This window comes from Bombina bombina, chromosome 5 (assembly GCF_027579735.1).
Source record: "Bombina bombina isolate aBomBom1 chromosome 5, aBomBom1.pri, whole genome shotgun sequence".
In the NCBI taxonomy this organism is placed as follows: Eukaryota; Metazoa; Chordata; class Amphibia; order Anura; family Bombinatoridae; genus Bombina; species Bombina bombina.
The window spans coordinates 841,576,900-841,600,195 of NC_069503.1; the positions used below are offsets into that span (position 1 = coordinate 841,576,900).

The window sequence follows — 23,296 nt, forward strand, 5'->3', positions numbered from 1 at the left end:
TAACAGCTCTGCTGGGGTGCTCTTTGCCACTAGTAATTGGAATGAAATCGTGGACTCTCCATGCCTGGTAAGAAAGAAATTTATCAGGTAAGCATACTTTTTTGTTATCTTTGATAGTCTGACAGTTGAACACATGATTTTGGCTTTTAGGAATTTGTCTGACAAAGTTATTCAGACCTTCATCCAAGCGAGGAAGTCTTACCAAGTGTATTTATCATAATATCTGGAAGACTTATTTGGCTTGGTGTGCAGCTAGGAATTTTCACTGGAAGTCTCTTCACATTCTTAGGGTCCTAGAGTTTCTCCAGGATTGTTTGGAGAAAGGCTTACCAGCTAGTTCTCTTACGGATCATATTTATGCTTTAATAAAAAGAGATTAGTGCTCAACCTGGGAACGAACAATAGCATAATAGCTTGTTCTATGGCTAGTTACCACCCAAGAAGCAGCCTCTTTTTGCTCAACATGTGCCTTTCACAGAGAAAAACTTTCCTGTAGCATATCAGTCTGATCCTGACTTCACTGTACAGTCCAGCCCTGAAATACCAGGCAATCCCTCTCTGAACGAGAGAAACATCAAAACCCCAGACGTACGTTTCGGTCTATTGTGGGCCTCGTCAGTGAGGTGCAGCCATATCCCTCTAGGCACACTGAGCAACGGGTCCACGTTTGGATTCCCGCATCACACTTAGGGAGACTTCCCTAAATGTCATAATTTGCATAAATAAAAAGAGAGAAGCACTCAACCTGGGAACGAACAATAGCATAATAGCTTGTTCTATGGCTAGTTACCACCCAAGAAGCAGCCTCTTTTTGCTCAACATGTGCCTTTCACAGAGAAGAACTTTCCTGTAGCATATCAGTCTGATCCTGACTTCACAGTACAGTCCAGCGCCGAAATACCAGGCAATCCCTCTCTGAACGAGAGAAACAGCAAAACCCCAGACGTACGTTTTGGCCTATTGTGGGCCTCATCAGTGAGGTGCAGCCATATCCCTCTAGGCACACTGAGCAACGGGTCCACGTCTGGATTCCCGCATCACACTTAGGGAGACTTCCCTAAATGTCATAATTTGCATAAATAAAACTAGCCATAGAACAAGCTATTATGGTATTGTTCGTTCTCAGGTTGAGCGCTTCTCTCTTTTTATTTATGCAAATTATGACACATAGGTAATCCAGGCTGGACTGTACTGTGAAGTCAGGATCAGACTGATATGCTTCAGGAAAGTTCTTCTCTGTGAAAGGCACATGTTGAGCAAAAAGAGGCTGCTTCTTGGGTGGTAACTATCCATAGAACAAGATATTATGCTATTGTTCGTTCTCAGGTTGAGCGCTTCTCTTTTTATTTATGCATTTTTATGCTCTGTCTGTTGTTTCATAGGAAAATTGCCAAAATTCCTGACACAGTCTTTTGTCCAAGCCCTGATTCACATCACACCTCTTATTTGACCTGTGACTTCCCTTCATTTATTCCTAAAGGGTGCTTCAGGCCCCTTTTTCTTTCATGTAATTAACAAGAGTCCATGAGCTAGTGACGTATGGGATATACATTCCTACCAGGAGGGGCAAAGTTTCCCAAACCTTAAAATGCCTATAAATACACCCCTCACCACACCCACAAATCAGTTTTACAAACTTTGCCTCCAAGGGAGGTGGTGAAGTAAGTTTGTGCTAGATTCTACGTTGATATGCGCTCCGCAGCAAGTTGGAGCCCGGTTTTCCTCTCAGCGTGCAGTGAATGTCAGAGGGATGTGAAGAGAGTATTGCCTATTGAATGCAGTGATCTCCTTCTACGGGGTCTATTTCATAAGGTTCTCTGTTATCGGTCGTAGAGATTCATCTCTTACCTCCCTTTTCAGATCGACGATATACTCTTATATTTACCATTTCCTCTACTGATTCTCGTTTCAGTACTGGTTTGGCTTTCTACAAACATGTAGATGAGTGTCCTGGGGTAAGTAAGTCTTATTTTCTGTGACACTCTAAGCTATGGTTGGGCACTTTATTTATAAAGTTCTAAATATATGTATTCAAACATTTATTTGCCTTGACTCAGAATGTTCAACTTTCCTTATTTCCAGACAGTCAGTTTCATATTTGGGATTATGCATTGAATTATCATATTTTTTCTTACCTCAAAAATTTGACTTTTTTCCCTGTGGGCTGTTAGGCTCGCGGGGGCTGAAAATGCTTCATTTTATTGCGTCATTCTTGGCGCAGACTTTTTTGGCGCAAAAATTCTTTTCCGTTTCCGGCGTCATACGTGTCGCCGGAAGTTGCGTCATTTTTTGGCGTTATTTTGCGCCAAAAATGCCGGCGTTCCGGATGTGGCGTCATTTTTGGCGCCAAAAGCATTTAGGCGCCAAATAATGTGGGCGTCTTATTTGGCGCTAAAAAATATGGGCGTCGCTTTTGTCTCCACATTATTTCAGTCTCATTTTTCATTTGCTTCTGGTTGCTAGAAGCTTGATGTTTGGCATTTTTTCCCATTCCTGAAACTGTCTTATAAGGAATTTGATCTATTTTGCTTTATATGTTGTTTTTTCTCTTACATATTGCAAGATGTCTCACGTTGCATCTGAGCCAGAAGATACTACAGGAAAACCACTGCCTGCTGGATCTACCAAAGCTAAGTGTATCTGCTGTAAACTTTTGGTAGCTATTCCTCCAGCTGTTGTTTGTAATAATTGTCATGACAAACTTGTTAAAGCAGATAATATTTCCTTTAGTGATGTACCATTGCCTGTTGCAGTTCCCTCAACATCTAAGGTGCAGAATGTTCCTGATAACATAAGAGATTTTGTTTCTGAATCCATAAAGAAGGCTTTGTCTGTTATTTCTCCTTCTAGTAAACGTAAAAAGTCTTTTAAATCTTCTCTCTCTACAGATGAATTTTTAAATGAACACCATCATTCTGATTCTTTGGACTCTTCTGGTTCAGAGGATTCTATCTCAGAGATTGATGCTGATAAATCTTCATATTTATTTAAGATGGAATTTATTCGCTCTTTACTTAAAGAAGTACTAATTGCTTTAGAAATAGAGGATTCTAGTCCTCTTGATACTAATTCTATACGTTTGGATAAGGTTTTTAAAGCTCCTGCGGTTATTCCAGAAGTCTTTCCTGTTCCTAATGCTATTTCTGCTGTAATTTCCAAGGAATTGGATAAATTGGGTAATTCATTTACTCCTTCTAAACGTTTTAAGCAATTATATCCTGTTCCGCCTGACAGGTTAGAATTTTGGGACAAAATCCCTAAAGTTGATGGGGCTATTTCTACCCTTGCTAAACGTACTACCATTCCTACGTCAGATGGTACCTCGTTTAAGGATCCTTTAGATAGAAAAATTGAATCTTTTCTAAGAAAAGCTTATCTATGTTCAGGTAATCTTCTTAGACCTGCTATATCATTGGCTGATGTTGCTGCAGCTTCAACTTTTTGGTTGGAAACTCTAGCGCAACAAGTAACAAATCGTGATTCTCATGATATTATTATTCTTCTCCAGCATGCTAATAATTTCATCTGTGATGCCATTTTTGATATTATTAGAGTTGATGTTAGGTTTATGTCTCTGGCTATCTTAGCCAGAAGAGCTTTATGGCTTAAGACCTGGAATGCTGATATGGCTTCTAAATCAACTCTACTTTCCATTTCTTTCCAGGGAAACAAATTATTTGGTTCTCAGTTGGATTCTATTATTTCAACTGTTACTGGTGGGAAAGGAACTTTTTTACCACAGGATAAAAAGTCTAAAGGTAAAACAGGGCTAACAATCGTTTTCGTTCCTTTCGTTTCAACAAAGAACAAAAGCCTGATCCTTCGTCCTCAGGAGCAGTTTCAGTTTGGAAACCATCTCCAGTCTGGAATAAATCCAAGCCTGCTAGAAAGGCAAAGCCTGCTTCTAAGTTCACATGAAGGTACGGCCCTCATTCCAGTTCAGCTGGTAGGGGGCAGGTTACGTTTTTTCAAAGAAATTTGGATCAATTCTGTTCACAATCTTTGGATTCAGAACATTGTTTCAGAAGGGTACAGAATTGGTTTCAAGATGAGACCTCCTGCAAAGAGATTTTTTCTTTCCCATGTCCCAGTAAATCCAGTGAAAGCTCAAGCATTTCTGAATTGTGTTTCAGATCTAGAGTTGGCTGGAGTAATTATGCCAGTTCCAGTTCCGGAACAGGGGATGGGGTTTTATTCAAATCTCTTCATTGTACCAAAGAAGGAGAATTCCTTCAGACCAGTTCTGGATCTAAAATTATTGAATCGTTATGTAAGGATACCAACGTTCAAGATGGTAACTGTAAGGACTATATTGCCTTTTGTTCAGCAAGGGAATTATATGTCCACAATAGATTTACAGGATGCATATCTGCATATTCCGATTCATCCAGATCATTATCAGTTCCTGAGATTCTCTTTTCTAGACAAGCATTACCAATTTGTGGCTCTACCGTTTGGCCTTGCTACAGCTCCAAGAATTTTCACAAAGATTCTCGGTGCCCTTCTGTCTGTAATCAGAGAACAGGGTATTGTGGTATTTCCTTATTTGGACGATATCTTGGTACTTGCTCAGTCTTTACATTTAGCAGAGTCTCATACGAATCGACTTGTGTTGTTTCTTCAAGATCATGGTTGGAGGATCAATTTACCAAAAAGTTCTTTGATTCCTCAAACAAGGGTAACCTTTCTGGGTTTTCAGATAGATTCAGTGTCCATGACTCTGTCTTTAACAGACAAGAGAAGTCTAAAATTGATTACAGCTTGTCGAAACCTTCAGTCTCAATCATTCCCTTCGGTAGCCTTATGCATGGAAATTCTAGGTCTTATGACTGCTGCATCGGACGCGATCCCCTTTGCTCGTTTTCACATGCGACCTCTTCAGCTCTGTATGCTGAACCAATGGTGCAGGGATTACACGAAGATATATCAATTAATATCTTTAAAACCGATTGTTCGACACTCTCTAACGTGGTGGACAGATCACCTTCGTTTAATTCAGGGGGCTTCTTTTGTTCTTCCGACCTGGACTGTAATTTCAACAGATGCAAGTCTCACAGGTTGGGGAGCTGTGTGGGGATCTCTGACGGCACAAGGAGTTTGGGAATCTCAGGAGGTGAGATTACCGATCAATATCTTGGAACTCCGTGCAGTTTTCAGAGCTCTTCAGTTTTGGCCTCTTCTGAAGAGAGAATCGTTCATTTGTTTTCAGACAGACAATGTCACAACTGTGGCATACATCAATCATCAAGGAGGGACTCACAGTCCTCTGGCTATGAAAGAAGTATCTCGAATTTTGGTTTGGGCAGAATCCAGCTCCTGTCTAATCTCTGCGGTTCATATCCCAGGTGTAGACAATTGGGAAGCGGATTATCTCAGTCGCCAAACGTTGCATCCGGGCGAATGGTCTCTTCACCCAGAGGTATTTCTTCAGATTGTTCAAATGTGGGGGCTCCCAGAGATAGATCTGATGGCCTCTCATCTAAACAAGAAACTTCCCAGGTATCTGTCCAGATCCCGGGATCCTCAGGCGGAGGCAGTGGATGCATTATCACTTCCTTGGAAGTATCATCCTGCCTATATCTTTCCGCCTCTAGTTCTTCTTCCAAGAGTAATCTCCAAGATTCTGAGGGAATGCTCGTTTGTTCTGCTAATAGCTCCGGCATGGCCTCACAGGTTTTGGTATGCGGATCTTGTCCGGATGGCATCTTGCCAACCATGGACTCTTCCGTTAAGACCAGACCTTCTGTCACAAGGTCCTTTTTTCCATCCGGATCTGAAATCCTTAAATTTAAAGGTATGGAGATTGAACGCTTGATTCTTGGTCAAAGAGGTTTCTCTGACTCCGTGATTAATACTATGTTACAGGCTCGTAAATCTGTATCTCGAGAGATATATTATAGAGTCTGGAAGACTTATATTTCTTGGTGTCTTTCTCATCATTTTTCTTGGCATTCTTTTAGAATACCGAGAATTTTACAGTTTCTTCAGGATGGTTTAGATAAGGGTTTGTCCGCAAGTTCTTTGAAAGGACAAATCTCCGCTCTTTCTGTTCTTTTTCACAGAAAGATTGCTATTCTTCCTGATATTCATTGTTTTGTACAAGCTTTGGTTCGTATAAAACCTGTCATTAAGTCAATTTCTCCTCCTTGGAGTTTGAATTTGGTTCTGGGAGCTCTTCAAGCTCCTCCGTTTGAACCTATGCATTCATTGGACATTAAATTACTTTCTTGGAAAGTTTTGTTCCTTTTGGCCATCTCTTCTGCTAGAAGAGTTTCTGAATTATCTGCTCTTTCTTGTGAGTCTCCTTTTCTGATTTTTCATCAGGATAAGGCGGTGTTGCGAACTTCTTTTGAATTTTTACCTAAAGTTGTGAATTCCAACAACATTAGTAGAGAAATTGTGGTTCCTTCATTATGTCCTAATCCTAAGAATTCTAAGGAGAAATCGTTGCATTCTTTGGATGTTGTTAGAGCTTTGAAATATTATGTTGAAGCTACGAAATCTTTCCGTAAGACTTCTAGTCTATTTGTTATCTTTTCCGGTTCTAGGAAAGGCCAGAAAGCTTCTGCCATTTCTTTGGCATCTTGGTTGAAATCTTTAATTCATCTTGCCTATGTTGAGTCGGGTAAAATTCCGCCTCAGAGAATTACAGCTCATTCTACTAGGTCAGTATCTACTTCCTGGGCGTTTAGGAATGAAGCTTCAGTTGACCAGATCTGCAAAGCAGCAACTTGGTCCTCTTTGCATACTTTTACTAAATTCTACCATTTTGATGTATTTTCTTCTTCTGAAGCAGTTTTTGGTAGAAAAGTTCTTCAGGCAGCGGTTTCAGTTTGAATCTTCTGCTTATGTTTTTTGTTAAACTTTATTTTGGGTGTGGATTATTTTCAGCAGGAATTGGCTGTCTTTATTTTATCCCTCCCTCTCTAGTGACTCTTGTGTGGAAAGATACACATCTTGGGTAGTCATTATCCCATACGTCACTAGCTCATGGACTCTTGTTAATTACATGAAAGAAAACATAATTTATGTAAGAACTTACCTGATAAATTCATTTCTTTCATATTAACAAGAGTCCATGAGGCCCACCCTTTTTTGTGGTGGTTATGATTTTTTTGTATAAAGCACAATTATTCCAATTCCTTATTTTATATGCTTCGCACTTTTTTTCTTATCACCCCACTTCTTGGCTATTCGTTAAACTGATTTGTGGGTGTGGTGAGGGGTGTATTTATAGGCATTTTAAGGTTTGGGAAACTTTGCCCCTCCTGGTAGGAATGTATATCCCATACGTCACTAGCTCATGGACTCTTGTTAATATGAAAGAAATGAATTTATCAGGTAAGTTCTTACATAAATTATGTTTTTTTTCAATTTAAGGTCTAGTTCTTCAGCTCTTGAGGTTTGGGAAACTTTGCCCCTCCTGGTAGGAATGTATATCCCATACGTCACTAGCTCATGGACTCTTGCTAATATGAAAGAAATGAATTTATCAGGTAAGTTCTTACATCAATTATGTTTTTCCATTTCCCTTCAGCCCAATGACTGGGGGTTATGGGTAAAGGAAGTTACAAACGCTAGGATTTACTATTGAAACAAATAAGTCACTTTCATTCATGAAGTATAAGATACTTCATGTAGAAAGCTCCTTTGATTCAACCAATCGCCGCTCTTTGCTCCTACAGCAGCTCATGGCTAAAAATATTTTTGGCTTAGAGGTGACACTTTCACCTCTTAGCCAATAGCCGTACGGTAAATCCAGCTCCCATGGGCGCCAAGCCGGATTTACCGCACGGCTATTGGCTAAGAGGTGAAAACGTCACCCCTTAGCCAAAAAATTTTTTTAGCTGTGGGCTGCTGTAGGAGCTAAGAGCGGCGATCGATTGAATCAAATAAAGGAGCTTTCTACATGAAGTATCTTATACTTCATGAATGAAAGTGCCCTTTATCTTCATTCTTAGCGCACGTCGGTGTCACTTACACTCATTGGCGTTTTCGCACGTCAGCTGTTGATTGAGAGTGTGCCTTCTCTTATTTGCCGCGTCTGCTTTTTACCGCACTTAGTTTATTTTCTCTGTATTGGCTTTTATGATTTTTAGCACACTCAGGTTTATTAGCTCTTTAAGTTTTTCTGTGCACGCTTCTATTCCCCTCTATACTGCCAAGCTTTGTCTGGTTAGTGCACGCCAATTTACACTTTAGCGCAGGTTTTTTATTCTTTTCCAGACACACTATCTGGTTGGTTTGCTGCACAGTGCTCTTGTCCTTGACCTGTGGAGGGGGTAGTATTTTAATTACTTTCAAAAGCTTATATATTTTGAGTGTATTGTACTGGAAGGTCTCCTTTTTATGTATTTATTTGCCCATTGTTATTTTCTAGGATTTATTGCCTAAACCCCTTTGGTTGGTTGTTTGCCTACCACATTGATCTGTTGTTTTTCTGTGGTCTGTTTTTCTCTATAAGAATCCGCATACTGGAGCTTTCCCTACTACTTTCAAACAACTTTAATTCAAATTTTAACCAGTCTTATATACCTGCTTCGTGTACAAAGTTAGCATAAAGGTAGGGCCCCTGATACAGTGCTTCTTGTAGAGGAAAGATTATGCCTTTTTCAGGGGGTTTAGTCTCATTCTGTTAATATAGTCTCTCATGGATATAGAATAGGTTTCAAATCAAGAATTCCCCTCTCATGTCCTCCAAAAAAAAAAATCATTTAAAGGAAAAAGCTTTTTTTTTTTTTGTCAGTCTTCGAACTGAAATCTATGAGGGTAATAGTCACAGTACCAGGCCAGGGTTTTTTCCAACCTTTTCATTGTTACCAAGAAGGAGGGGACTTTAAAGGCCAGTTCTAGATTTAAAGACTTTAAACAATTTTCTCAGGGCTTCCTACTTTCGTAGGACTGTCCTTCTTGTTTAACAGGGGCAGTTTATATCCACAATAGATTTGAAGGATGCTTATCTTCATATTGTTATTTACAGGGATAATCTTCAGTTTCTAGGATTTTGCTTTCCTGGACAAACATTTCAGTTTGGTCTGGTTACTGCTCCATGAATATTTACAAACGTATGCAGAGCTCTCTTACCTGTGATAAGAACTCAAGATATTTTAGTGGTTCTTTTACCTGAATAATATCTTAGTACAGGCTTTATATTTACCTTTAGCAGTATCTCATACCAACAGACTTGTGTTGCTTCTTAAAAAACATTGTTGGAAAATTAGTTTTCTAAAGAGTTCGCTTTCCACTTGTACCAGGGTTACTTTCATAGGTGGCATTATAGACTCCATTTCTATGAGACTGGCATTGACAGATCAAAGGAGTTTTAAGTTACTCATAGCTTGTTAAAATCTTCAGTCTGTTCCTTTACCTCAGTGGCTCTTTGCATGGAGGTGTTTGGGCTGATGATAGTAGCATCAGATGCTATACCATTTACTCGGTTTCCTATGAGACCTCTCCAGCTTTGTATGCTTCAATGCATCAATGGTGCAAGGATCATACTCTGCTCTCTCAGAAAAGTCTGCTAGATAACAGAGCAAGACAATCCCATTCATGGTGGATAGATCATTAGTCTATTGTTCTATGGACATCTTTTGTTCAATCTGGACTGTTATCACAACAGACTCAAATCTTTTGAGTTAGGGTGCAGTTTGTGGGTCTCAGACAGCGGAGGGAGATGGTCTCCTCAGGAGGCGAGGTTACCTATAAATATTCTGTTTCAAGGAACAGGGATCCTCAGGCAGTGTTTGTGGATGCTCTAGCAGCTCCTTGGTTGTTTTGTCTTGCCTACAAGGAGACAGAAGAAAGGCTTAAAGGGACATTATACACTCATTTTTTTCTTTGCATAAATGTTTTGTAGATGATCTATTTATATAGCCCATAAAGTTTTTTTGTTTTTTTTTAAATGTATAGTTTTGCTTATTTTTAAATAACATTGCTCTGATTTTCAGACTCCTAACCAAGCCCCAAAGTTTTATAAGAATACCGTCAGCTACCTACTCCAACTTGCTCCTGTTTATGTAAAGGGTCTTTTCATATGCAAAAGAAGGGGGGGGTTATTTCCCACTTGTAGTGGGCTTTCCAGCAACCTTTTCAACTGAGAGCTTCTAAGTAAGTTTTTAAACAGTTTCATACTGGATTTTTATATCAGTATCTCTGCATCTTATTCTTTATAGTAGTGTCTATTACATGCAGTTATATGAAAATGAGTGTATACTGTCGCTTTAAATTAGATTTGGTTAAAACATTATTTTTTCTGCCCTCATTACTCGTGGACTCCACAGCTTGGGCATTTGTTCCCAGGAGTAATGGCTTGTGGACTTTTACTACCTTTATGAAAGAAAATATCATTTATACTTACCAGATAAATTTATTTATTTCATGGTGGTCAGAGTCCATGAGACCCGCTTATATTTCTTTCATGTAATTAGCAAGAGTCCATGAGCTAGTGACGTATGGGATATACATTCCTACCAGGAGGGGCAAAGTTTCCCAAACCTCAAAATGCCTATAAATACACCCCTCACCACACCCACAAATCAGTTTTACAAACTTTGCCTCCTATGGAGGTGGTGAAGTAAGTTTGTGCTAGATTCTACGTTGATATGCGCTCCGCAGCAGGTTGGAGCCCGGTTTTCCTCTCAGCGTGCAGTGAATGTCAGAGGGATGTGAGGAGAGTATTGCCTATTTGAATTCAATGATCTCCTTCTACGGGGTCTATTTCATAGGTTCTCTGTTATCGGTCGTAGAGATTCATCTCTTACCTCCCTTTTCAGATCGACGATATACTCTTATATATACCATTACCTCTACTGATTTTCGTTTCAGTACTGGTTTGGCTTTCTACAAACTTGTAGATGAGTGTCCTGGGGTAAGTAAGTCTTATTTTCTGTGACACTCTAAGCTATGGTTGGGCACTTTTTTATAAAGTTCTAAATATATGTATTCAAACATTTATTTGCCTTGACTCAGGATGTTCAAAGTTCCTTATTTTCAGACAGTCAGTTTCATATTTGGGATAATGCATATGAATAAATCAATTTTTTCTTACCTTAAAATTTGACTTTTTTCCCTGTGGGCTGTTAGGCTCGCGGGGGCTGAAAATGCTTTATTTTATTGCGTCATTCTTGGCGCGGACTTTTTTGGCGCAAATTTTTTTTTTCTGTTTCCGGCGTCATACGTGTCGCCGGAAGTTGCGTCATTTTTGACGTTTTTTTGCGCCAAAAGTGTCGGCGTTCCGGATGTGGCGTCATTTCTGGCGCCAAAAGCATTTAGGCGCCAAATAATGTGGGCGTCTTTTTTTGGCGCTAAATAATATGGACGTCACTATTGTCTCCACATTATTTAAGTATCATTATTTATTGCTTCTGGTTGCTAGAAGCTTGTTCACTGGCATTTTTTCCCATTCCTGAAACTGTCATTTAAGGAATTTGATCAATTTTGCTTTATATGTTGTTTTTTCTATTACATATTGCAAGATGTCCCACGTTGAAACTGAGTCAGAAGATACTTCTGGAAAATCGCTGCCTGGTGCTGGAGCTACCAAAGCTAAGTGTATCTGCTGTAAACTTTTGGTAGCTGTTCCTCCAGCTGTTGTTTGTATTGAATGTCATGACAAACTTGTTAATGCAGATAATATTTCCTTTAGTAAAGTTACATTACCTGTTGCTGTTCCGTCAACATCTAATACTCAGAGTGTTCCTGATAACATAAGAGATTTTGTTTCTAAATCCATTAAGAAGGCTATGTCTGTTATTCCTCCTTCTAGTAAACGTAAAAAGTCTTTTAAAACTTCTCATTTTTCAGATGAATTTTTAAATGAACATCATCATTCTGATTCTGATAATGGTTCTTCTGGTTCAGAGGATTCTGTCTCAGAGGTTGATGCTGATAAATCTTCATATTTATTTAAAATGGAATTTATTTGTTCTTTACTTAAAGAAGTCCTAATTGCATTAGAAATAGAGGATTCTAGTCCTCTTGATACTAAATCTAAACGTTTAGATAAGGTTTTTAAATCTCCTGTAGTTATTCCAGAAGTTTTTCCTGTCCCTGATGCTATTTCTGAAGTAATTTCCAGGGAATGGAATAATTTGGGTAATTCATTTACTCCTTCTAAACGTTTTAAGCAATTATATCCTGTGCCATCTGACAGATTAGAGTTTTGGGACAAAATCCCTAAGGTTGATGGGGCTGTCTCTACTCTTGCTAAGCGTACTACTATTCCTACGGCAGATGGTACTTCCTTTAAGGATCCTTTAGATAGGAAAATTGAATCCTTTCTAAGAAAAGCTTACTTGTGTTCAGGTAATCTTCTTAGACCTGCTATATCTTTAGCGGATGTTGCTGCAGCTTCAACTTTTTGGTTAGAAGCTTTAGCGCAACAAGTAACAGATCATAATTCTCATAGCATTATTAATCTTCTTCAACATGCTAATAATTTTATTTGTGATGCCATCTTTGATATCATTAGAGTTGATGTCAGGTATATGTCTCTAGCTATTTTAGCTAGAAGAGCTTTATGGCTTAAAACTTGGAATGCTGATATGTCTTCTAAGTCTACTCTGCTTTCCCTTTCTTTCCAGGGTAATAAATTATTTGGTTCTCAGTTGGATTCTATTATCTCAACTGTTACTGGAGGGAAAGGAACTTTTTTACCACAGGATAAAAAATCTAAAGGTAAATTTAGGTCTAATAATTGTTTTCGTTCCTTTCGTCACAACAAGGAACAAAAGCCTGATCCTTCATCCTCAGGAGCGGTATCAGTTTGGAAACCATCTCCAGTCTGGAATAAATCCAAGCCTTTTAGAAAACCAAAGCCAGCTCCTAAGTCCACATGAAGGTGCGGTCCTCATTCCAGCTCAGTTGGTAGGGGGCAGATTACGTTTTTTCAAAGAAATTTGGATGAATTCCGTTCACAATCTTTGGATTCAGAACATTGTTTCAGAAGGGTACAGAATTGGCTTCAAGATAAGGCCTCCTGCAAAGAGATTTTCCCGTGTCCCAGTAAACCCAGCGAAGGCTCAAGCATTTCTGAATTGTGTTTCAGATCTAGAGTTGGCTGGAGTAATTATGCCAGTTCCAGTTCTGGAACAGGGGCTGGGGTTTTATTCAAATCTCTTCATTGTACCAAAGAAGGAGAATTCCTTCAGACCAGTTCTGGATCTAAAAATATTGAATCGTTATGTAAGGATACCAACATTCAAAATGGTAACTGTAAGGACTATCCTGCCTTTTGTTCAGCAAGGGCATTATATGTCTACAATAGATTTACAGGATGCATATCTGCATATTCCAATTCATCCAGATCACTATCAGTTTCTGAGATTCTCTTTCCTAGACAAGCATTACCAGTTTGTGGCTCTACCGTTTGGCCTAGCAACAGCTCCAAGCATTTTTACAAAGGTTCTCGTGCCCTTCTATCTGTTATCAGAGAACAGGGTATTGTGGTATTTCCTTATTTGGACGATATCTTGGTACTTGCTCAGTCTTCACATTTAGCAGAATCTCATACGAATCGACTTGTGTTGTTTCTTCAAGATCATGGTTGGAGGATCAATTTACCAAAAAGTTCATTGATTCCTCAGACAAGGGTAACCTTTCTTCTGTTATGTGTGATCAGTCCACGGGTCATCATTACTTCTGGGATATTATCTGCTCCCCTACAGGAAGTGCAAGAGGATTCACCCAGCAGAGTTGCTATATAGCTCCTCCCCTCTACGTCACCTCCAGTCATTCTCTTGCACCCAAAGACTAGATAGGAGGTGTGAGAGGACTATGGTGATTATACTTAGTTTTTAGAACTTCAATCAAAAGTTTGTTATTTTACAATAGCACCGGAGCGTGTTATTACCTCTCTGGCAGAGTTTGAAGAAGAATCTACCAGAGTTTTTCTTATGATTTTAACTGGAGTAGTTAAGATCATATTGCTGTTTCTCGGCCATCTGAGGGAGGTAAAAACTTCAGATCAGGGGACAGCGGGCAGTTGAATCTGCATTGAGGTATGTAGCAGTTTTTATTTTCTGAATGGAATTGATGAAAAAATCCTGCCATACCGTTATAATGAACATGTATGTATGCTTTACACTTTAGTATTCTGGGGATGGTATTACACCGGAATTACTCTGTAAAAGTACATTAAACCTTTTATTAGGTATTTTTCATGTTAAACGTTTTTGCTGGAATGTAGAATCGTTTGCATTAATGAGGTACTGAGTGAATAAGTATTTGGGCATTATTTTTCCACTTGGCAGTTTGCTTGTGTTAATTATGACAGTTTCGTTTCTCTCTCACTGCTGTGTGTGAGAGGGAGGGGCCGTTTTTGGCGCTCTTTGCTACGCATCAAAAATTTCCAGTCAGTTTTTCTGCATGATCCGGTTCATCTCTAACAGAACTCAGGGGTCTTCAAACTTCTTTGAAGGGAGGTAGATTCTCTCAGCAGAGCTGTGAGACTTATATAGTGACTGTGATTTAAAACGTTGCTCTGTAATTTTTATGTTTAAAATTTAATTAGTGTTATTTTACTAATGGGAACAAACCTTTGCTAAAAAGTTGTGTTGTTTGTTAAGAGTGATGCTATAACTGTTTTTTCAGTTCATTATTTCAACTGTCATTTAATCGTTTAGTGCTTCTTGAGGCACAGTACGTTTTTATTAAATAAAATTGTAACCGAGTTGCATGTTTATTGCTAGTGTGTTAAACATGTCTGATTCAGAGGAAGATACCTGTGTCATTTGTTCCAATGCCAAGGTGGAGCCCAATAGAAATTTATGTACTAACTGTATTGATGCTACTTTAAATAAAAGCCAATCTGTACAAATTGAACAAATTTCACCAAACAGCGAGGGGAGAGTTATGCCGACTAACTCGCCTCACGTGTCAGTACCTGCATCTCCCGCCCGGGAGGTGCGTGATATTATGGCGCCTAGTACATCTGGGCAGCCATTACAGATAACATTACAAGATATGGCTACTGTTATGACTGAAGTTTTGGCTAAATTACCAGAACTAAGAGGCAAGCGTGATCACTCTGGGGTGAGAACAGAGTGCGCTGATAATTCTAGGGCCATGTCTGATACTGCGTCACAGCTTGCAGAGCATGAGGACGGAGAGCTTCATTCTGTAGGTGACGGTTCTGATCCAAACAGATTGGATTCAGATATTTCAAATTTTAAATTTAAATTGGAAAACCTCCGTGTATTACTAGGGGAGGTCTTAGCAGCTCTCAACGATTGTAACGCTGTTGCAATACCAGAGAAAATGTGTAGGTTGGATAAATACTTTGCGGTACCGGCGAGTACTGACGTTTTTCCTATACCTAAGAGATTAACTGAAATTGTTACTAAGGAGTGGGATAGACCCGGTGTGCCGTTCTCACCCCCTCCAATATTTAGAAAGATGTTTCCAATAGACGCCACCACACGGGACTTATGGCAAACGGTCCCTAAGGTGGAGGGAGCAGTTTCTACTTTAGCTAAGCGTACCACTATCCCGGTGGAGGATAGCTGTGCTTTTTCAGATCCTATGGATAAAAAATTAGAGGGTTACCTTAAGAAAATGTTTGTTCAACAAGGTTTTATATTACAACCCCTTGCATGCATCGCGCCGATCACGGCTGCGGCAGCATTTTGGATTGAGTCTCTGGAAGAGAACCTTAGTTCAGCTACGCTGGACGACATTACGGACAGGCTTAGAGTCCTTAAACTAGCTAATTCATTCATTTCGGAGGCCGTAGTACATTTAACCAAACTTACGGCTAAGAATTCAGGATTCGCCATTCAGGCACGCAGGGCGCTGTGGCTAAAATCCTGGTCGGCTGATGTAACTTCTAAGTCCAAATTACTTAATATACCTTTCAAGGGGCAAACTTTATTTGGGCCCGGTTTGAAAGAAATTATTGCTGACATTACAGGAGGTAAGGGCCACGCTCTACCTCAAGACAAAGCCAAAGCTAAGGCTAGACAGTCTAATTTTCGTCCCTTTCGGAATTTCAAAGCAGGAGCAGCGCCAACTTCCACTGCACCAAAACAGGGAGGAGCTGTTGCTCGTTACAGACAAGGCTGGAAGCCTAACCAGTCCTGGAACAAGGGCAAGCAGGCCAGTAAACCTGCTGCTGCCCCAAAGACAGCATGAACCGAGGGCCCCCGATCCGGGACCGGATCTAGTGGGGGGCAGACTCTCTCTCTTCGCCCAGGCTTGGGCAAGAGATGTCCAGGATCCCTGGGCGCTAGAGATCATATCTCAGGGATACCTTCTAGACTTCAAATTCTCTCCCCCAAGAGGGAGATTTCATCTGTCAAGGTTGTCAACAAACCAAATAAAGAAGGACGCGTTTCTACGCTGTGTACAAGATCTATTATTAATGGGAGTGATCCATCCGGTTCCGCGGTCGGAACAAGGACAAGGGTTTTACTCAAACCTGTTTGTGGTTCCCAAAAAAGAGGGAACTTTCAGGCCAATCTTGGATTTAAAGATCCTAAACAAATTCCTAAGAGTTCCATCGTTCAAAATGGAAACTATTCGGACAATCTTACCCATGATCCAAGAGGGTCAGTACATGACCACAGTGGATTTAAAGGATGCTTACCTTCACATACCGATTCACAAAGATCATTACCGGTATCTAAGGTTTGCCTTCTTAAACAGGCATTACCAGTTTGTAGCCCTTCCATTCGGATTGGCTACGGCTCCAAGAATCTTTACAAAGGTTCTGGGTGCCCTTCTGGCGGTACTAAGACCGCGAGGAATTTCGGTAGCTCCGTACCTAGACGACATTCTGATACAAGCTTCAAGCTTTCAAACTGCCAAGTCTCATACAGAGTTAGTTCTGGCATTTCTAAGGTCGCATGGATGGAAAGTGAACGAAAAGAAGAGTTCTCTCTTTCCTCTCACAAGAGTTCCATTCTTGGGGACTCTTATAGATTCTGTAGAAATGAAGATTTATCTGACAGAAGACAGATTAACAAAGCTTCTAAATGCATGCCGTGTCCTTCATTCCATTCAACTCCCGTCAGTAGCTCAATGCATGGAGGTGATCGGCTTAATGGTAGCAGCAATGGACATAGTTCCCTTTGCACGCCTACATCTCAGACCGCTGCAATTGTGCATGCTGAGTCAGTGGAATGGGGATTACTCAGATTTGTCCCCCACTCTGAATCTGGATCAAGAGACCAGAAACTCTCTTCTATGGTGGCTTTCTCGGCCACATCTGTCCAGGGGGATGCCGTTCAGCAGGCCGGACTGGACAATTGTAACAACAGACGCCAGCCTTCTAGGTTGGGGCGCTGTCTGGAATTCTCTGAAGGCTCAGGGACAATGGAGTCAGGAGGAAAGTCTCCTGCCAATAAACATTCTGGAATTGAGAGCAGTTCTCAATGCCCTTCTAGCTTGGCCCCAGTTAAAGACTCGGGGGTTCATCAGGTTTCAGTCGGACAACATCACGACTGTAGCTTACATCAACCATCAAGGAGGGACAAGAAGCTCCCTAGCAATGATAGAAGTATCAAAGATAATTCGCTGGGCAGAGTCTCACTCTTGCCACCTGTCAGCAATCCACATCCCGGGAGTGGAGAACTGGGAGGCGGATTTCTTGAGTCGCCAGACTCTTCATCCGGGGGAGTGGGAACTTCATCCGGAGGTCTTTGCCCAAATACTTCAACGTTGGGGCAAACCAGAGATAGATCTCATGGCGTCTCGCCAGAACGCCAAACTTCCTCGCTACGGATCCAGATCCAGGGATCCGGGAGCGGTTCTGATAGATGCTTTGACAGCACCTTGGAACTTCAGGATGGCTTATGTGTTTCCACCCTTCCCACTGCTTCCTCGATTGATTGCCAAAATCAAACAGGAGAGAGCATCAGTGATTCTAATAGCGCCTGCATGGCCGCGCAGGACTTGGTATGCAGATCTAGTGGACATGTCATCCTGTCCGCCTTGGTCTCTACCTCTAAGACAGGACCTTCTGATTCAGGGTCCATTCAAACATCAAAGTCTAACTTCTCTGAAGCTGACTGCTTGGAAATTGAACGCTTGATTTTATCAAAACGTGGTTTTTCTGAGTCGGTTATTGATACCCTGATACAGGCTAGGAAGCCTGTTACCAGAAAGATTTACCATAAAATATGGCGTAAATACCTATACTGGTGTGAATCCAAAGATTACTCCTGGAGTAAGGTTAGGATTCCTAGGATATTGTCTTTTCTACAAGAAGGTTTAGAAAAGGGTTTATCGGCTAGCTCATTAAAGGGACAGATCTCAGCTCTGTCCATCTTGTTACACAGGCGTCTGTCAGAAAATTCAGACATCCAGGCCTTTTGTCAGGCTTTAGCTAGGATCAAGCCTGTGTTTAAAACTGTTGCTCCGCCATGGAGTTTAAACTTAGTTCTTAACGTTTTACAGGGTGTTCCGTTTGAACCCCTTCATTCCATTGATATAAAATTGTTATCTTGGAAAGTTCTATTTTTAATGGCTATTTCCTCGGCTCGAAGAGTCTCTGAGTTATCAGCCCTACATTGTGATTCTCCTTATCTGATCTTTCACTCAGACAAGGTAGTTCTGCGTACTAAACCTGGGTTCTTACCTAAGGTAGTCACTAACAGGAATATCAATCAAGAGATTGTTGTTCCATCCTTGTGTCCAAATCCTTCTTCAAAGAAGGAACGTCTTCTACACAATCTGGATGTAGTTCGTGCCCTCAAGTTCTACTTGCAGGCAACTAAAGATTTTCGCCAAACTTCTTCCCTGTTTGTCGTTTATTCTGGACAGAGGAGAGGTCAAAAAGCTTCTGCTACCTCTCTCTCTTTTTGGCTTCGTAGCATAATACGTTTAGCCTATGAGACTGCTGGACAGCAGCCTCCTGAAAGAATTACAGCTCATTCCACTAGAGCTGTGGCTTCCACTTGGGCCTTTAAGAATGAGGCCTCTGTTGAACAGATTTGCAAGGCTGCAACTTGGTCTTCGCTTCATACTTTTTCCAAATTTTACAAATTTGACACTTTTGCTTCTTCGGAGGCTATTTTTGGGAGAAAGGTTCTTCAGGCAGTGGTTCCTTCTGTATAATGAGCCTGCCTATCCCTCCCGTCATCCGTGTACTTTTGCTTTGGTATTGGTATCCCAGAAGTAATGATGACCCGTGGACTGATCACACATAACAGAAGAAAACATAATTTATGCTTACCTGATAAATTCCTTTCTTCTGTTGTGTGATCAGTCCACGGCCCGCCCTGTTTTTTAAGGCAGGTACATATTTTTTAAATTATAATTCAGTCACCACTACACCCTTGGTTTCTCCTTTCTCGTTGGTCTTTGGTCGAATGACTGGAGGTGACGTAGAGGGGAGGAGCTATATAGCAACTCTGCTGGGTGAATCCTCTTGCACTTCCTGTAGGGGAGCAGATAATATCCCAGAAGTAATGATGACCCGTGGACTGATCACACAACAGAAGAAAGGAATTTATCAGGTAAGCATAAATTATGTTTTTTAGGTTTCCAGATAGATTCAGTGTCCATGACTCTGTCTTTGACAGACAAGAGACGTCTAAAATTGATATCAGCTTGTCGAAACCTTCAGTCACAATCATTCCCTTCGGTAGCCTTATGCATGGAAATTCTAGGTCTTATGACTGCTGCATCGGACGCGATCCCCTTTGCTCGTTTTCACATGCGACCTCTTCAGCTCTGTATGCTGAACCAGTGGTGCAGGGATTACACAAAGATATCTCAATTAATATCTTTAAAACCGATTGTACGACACTCTCTGACGTGGTGGACAGATCACCATCGTTTAGTTCAGGGGGCTTCTTTTGTTCTTCCGACCTGGACTGTAATTTCAACAGATGCAAGTCTTACAGGTTGGGGAGCTGTGTGGGGGTCTCTGACAGCACAAGGGGTTTGGGAATCTCAGGAGGTGAGATTACCGATCAATATTTTGGAACTCCGTGCAATTTTCAGAGCTCTTCAGTCATGGCCTCTTCTAAAGAGAGAATCGTTCATTTGTTTTCAGACAGACAATGTCACAACTGTGGCATACATCAATCATCAAGGAGGGACTCACAGTCCTCTGGCTATGAAAGAGGTATCTCGAATTCTGGTATGGGCGGAATCCAGCTCCTGTCTAGTTTCTGCGGTTCATATCCCAGGTATAGACAATTGGGAAGCGGATTATCTCAGTCGTCAAACGTTACATCCGGGCGAATGGTCTCTTCACCCAGAGGTTTTTCTTCAGATTGTTCAAATGTGGGGATTTCCAGAAATAGATTTGATGGCCTCTCATCTAAACAAGAAACTTCCCAGGTATCTGTCCAGATCCAGGGATCCTCAAGCGGAAGCAGTGGATACATTGTCACTTCCTTGGAAGTATCATCCTGCCTATATCATTCCGCCTCTAGTTTTTCTTCCAAGAGTAATCTCTAAGATTCTGAAGGAATGCTGGTTTGTTCTGCTGGTAGCTCCAGCATGGCCTCACAGGTTTTGGTATGCGGATCTTTTCCGGATGGCCTCTTGCCAACCGTGGACTCTTCCGTTAAGACCAGACCTTCTGTCGCAAGGTCCTTTTTTCCATCAGGATCTCAAATCCTTAAATTTAAAGGTGTGGAGATTGAACCCTTGATTCTTAGTCAAAGAGGTTTCTCTGACTCTGTGATTAATACTATGTTACAGGCTCGTAAATCCGTATCTAGGGAGATATATTATAGAGTCTGGAAGACTTATATTTCTTGGTGTCTTTCTCATCATTTTTCCTGGCATTCTTTTAGAATTCCGAGAATTTTACAGTTTCTTCAGGATGGTTTGGATAAAGGTTTGTCTGCAAGTTCCTTGAAAGGACAAATCTCTGCTCTTTCTGTTCTTTTTCACAGAAAGATTGCTAATCTTCCTGATATTCATTGTTTTGTACAAGCTTTGGTTCGTATAAAACCTGTCATTAAGTCAATTTCTCCTCCTTGGAGTTTGAATTTGGTTCTGGGGACTCTTCAAGCTCCTCCGTTTGAACCTATGCATTCATTGGACATTAAATTACTTTCTTGGAAAGTTTTGTTCCTTTTGGCCATCTCTTCTGCCAGAAGAGTTTCTGAATTATCTGCTCTTTCTTGTGAGTCTCCTTTTCTGATTTTTCACCAGGATAAGGCGGTGTTGCGAACTTCTTTTAAATTTTTACCTAAGGTTGTGAATTCTAACAACATTAGTAGAGAAATTGTGGTTCCTTCATTATGTCCTAATCCTAAGAATTCTAAGGAGAAATCATTGCATTCTTTGGATGTAGTTAGAGCTTTGAAATATTATGTTGAAGCTACTAAGAATTTCAGAAAGACTTCTAGTCTATTTGTTATCTTTACCGGTTCTAGGAAAGGTCAGAAGGCCTCTGCCATTTCTTTGGCATCTTGGTTGAAATCTTTAATTCATCATGCTTATGTCGAGTCGGGTAGAACTCCGCCTCAAAGGATTACAGCTCATTCTACTAGGTCAGTTTCTACTTCCTGGGCGTTTAGGAATGAAGCTTCGGTTGATCAGATTTGCAAAGCAGCAACTTGGTCTTCTTTGCATACTTTTACTAAATTCTACCATTTTGATGTGTTTTCTTCTTCTGAAGCTGTTTTTGGTAGAAAAGTACTTCAGGCAGCTGTTTCAGTTTGAATCTTCTGCTTATATTTTCAGTTTTTTTCTTTATAGGATTTAAACTTTATTTTTGGGTGTGGATTTTTTTCAGCGGAATTGGCTGTCTTTATTTTATCCCTCCCTCTCTAGTGACTCTTGCGTGGAAGATCCACATCTTGGGTAGTCATTATCCCATACGTCACTAGCTCATGGACTCTTGCTAATTACATGAAAGAAAACATAATTTATGTAAGAACTTACCTGATAAATTCATTTCTTTCATATTAGCAAGAGTCCATGAGGCCCACCCTTTTTTGTGGTGGTTATGATTTTTTTGTATAAAGCACAATTATTCCAATTCCTTATATTTATGCTTCGCACTTTTTTCTTATCACCCCACTTCTTGGCTATTTGTTAAACTGATTTGTGGGTGTGGTGAGGGGTGTATTTATAGGCATTTTGAGGTTTGGGAAACTTTGCCCCTCCTGGTAGGAATGTATATCCCATACGTCACTAGCTCATGGACTCTTGCTAATATGAAAGAAATGAATTTATTAGGTAAGTTCTTACATAAATTATGTTTTTTTATACAAAAAAAATTCCATCATTTCTTTTTTTTTCTGGCTGCAGTTCAAGTGTTCACCTCTTTTTTCCCCTGCTCATTTTTTGCTCATCCTTTCCTACCATTCTTTTATTTTTATTTTTTTGCTTGGCTATTCGTCAGACTAGTTTACCAGTGAGATGGGCGGGTTTTTAGGTCCTTCTAGTGGCCAGGATTGGAATTCCCAGTAGTAATGGCTCCTGGACTCTCACCACCATGAAATAAATCATTTAGCAGGTAAGCATAAATTATATTTTTCTTTTCTATTTTTTTTTTATAAATTGTCTTCCAAATATATATATATATATATATATATATATATATATATATATATATATATATATATATATATATATATGTGTGTGTGTGTGTGTACTCCTGGCTTTGTGAGAGTCTGAGAAGAACGGTTCTTAATCGCATATAATGTGCTTTACTTATAGCAGGTGGAAACATTCCAGCATTTCAGAAGGACAAGGACAACACCAATGTCAATGCAGATGTGCAGAAGCTGCAGCAACAGTTACAGGATATAAAAGAACAGGTAACATTATTTACGTGTATTAAGGCATTCAAATATCTCTTATTAATATGTTATAGTGCAGTGTATTCAGCTCCACAGATGATTTACTCTACTACCCTCATTATGCTGCAGTCAGAGACAACTAGACAAATGACTGCACCACCTTCCCCGGGAGATCTTCATTTCACACATTATTGCTGAGAGCAGAGAGTTGACATTCCAGTTAAATTAGAGGAAAATCAGGACTTTCCCTGCTTTTTTGCCTTTAACAAACTCTGGCATAAACTTTGTCATTTACTTCCCTATTTTTAACAATACAAAAAAAAACCCAAAAGGTTGATTACAAATTAAAATGTCCAACTTTGTAATCAAAGGGATATTAAATGTAAAGGTTTAATTATGTATAAATCTTATTATTCTTTCACTTTAATTTAAAGGCACACTCAAAAAAATTTTAACTTTTATGATTCAGATAGAGCATGCAATTTTAAACAACTTTTCAATTTACTTCCATTAAAGGGACATTGAACCCAAAAAAATTTCTTTCGTGATTCAGATAGAGCATGCAATTTTAAGCAACTTTATCATTT

At 40.1% G+C, this 23,296-nt stretch overlaps 1 protein-coding gene across 2 annotated transcripts in view; it reads left to right on the top strand.

Annotated features, from left to right (window-relative positions):
- Positions 1–23,296, top strand: part of MIB1 (MIB E3 ubiquitin protein ligase 1) — a 476,845-nt gene that overhangs the window by 435,191 nt on the left and 18,358 nt on the right. For both annotated transcript variants that reach the window (XM_053714972.1, XM_053714973.1), the window contains exon 20: positions 22,627–22,727. In XM_053714972.1, the coding sequence (XP_053570947.1) occupies positions 22,627–22,727 (101 nt within the window). The remainder of the gene's footprint in view (positions 1–22,626; positions 22,728–23,296) is intronic.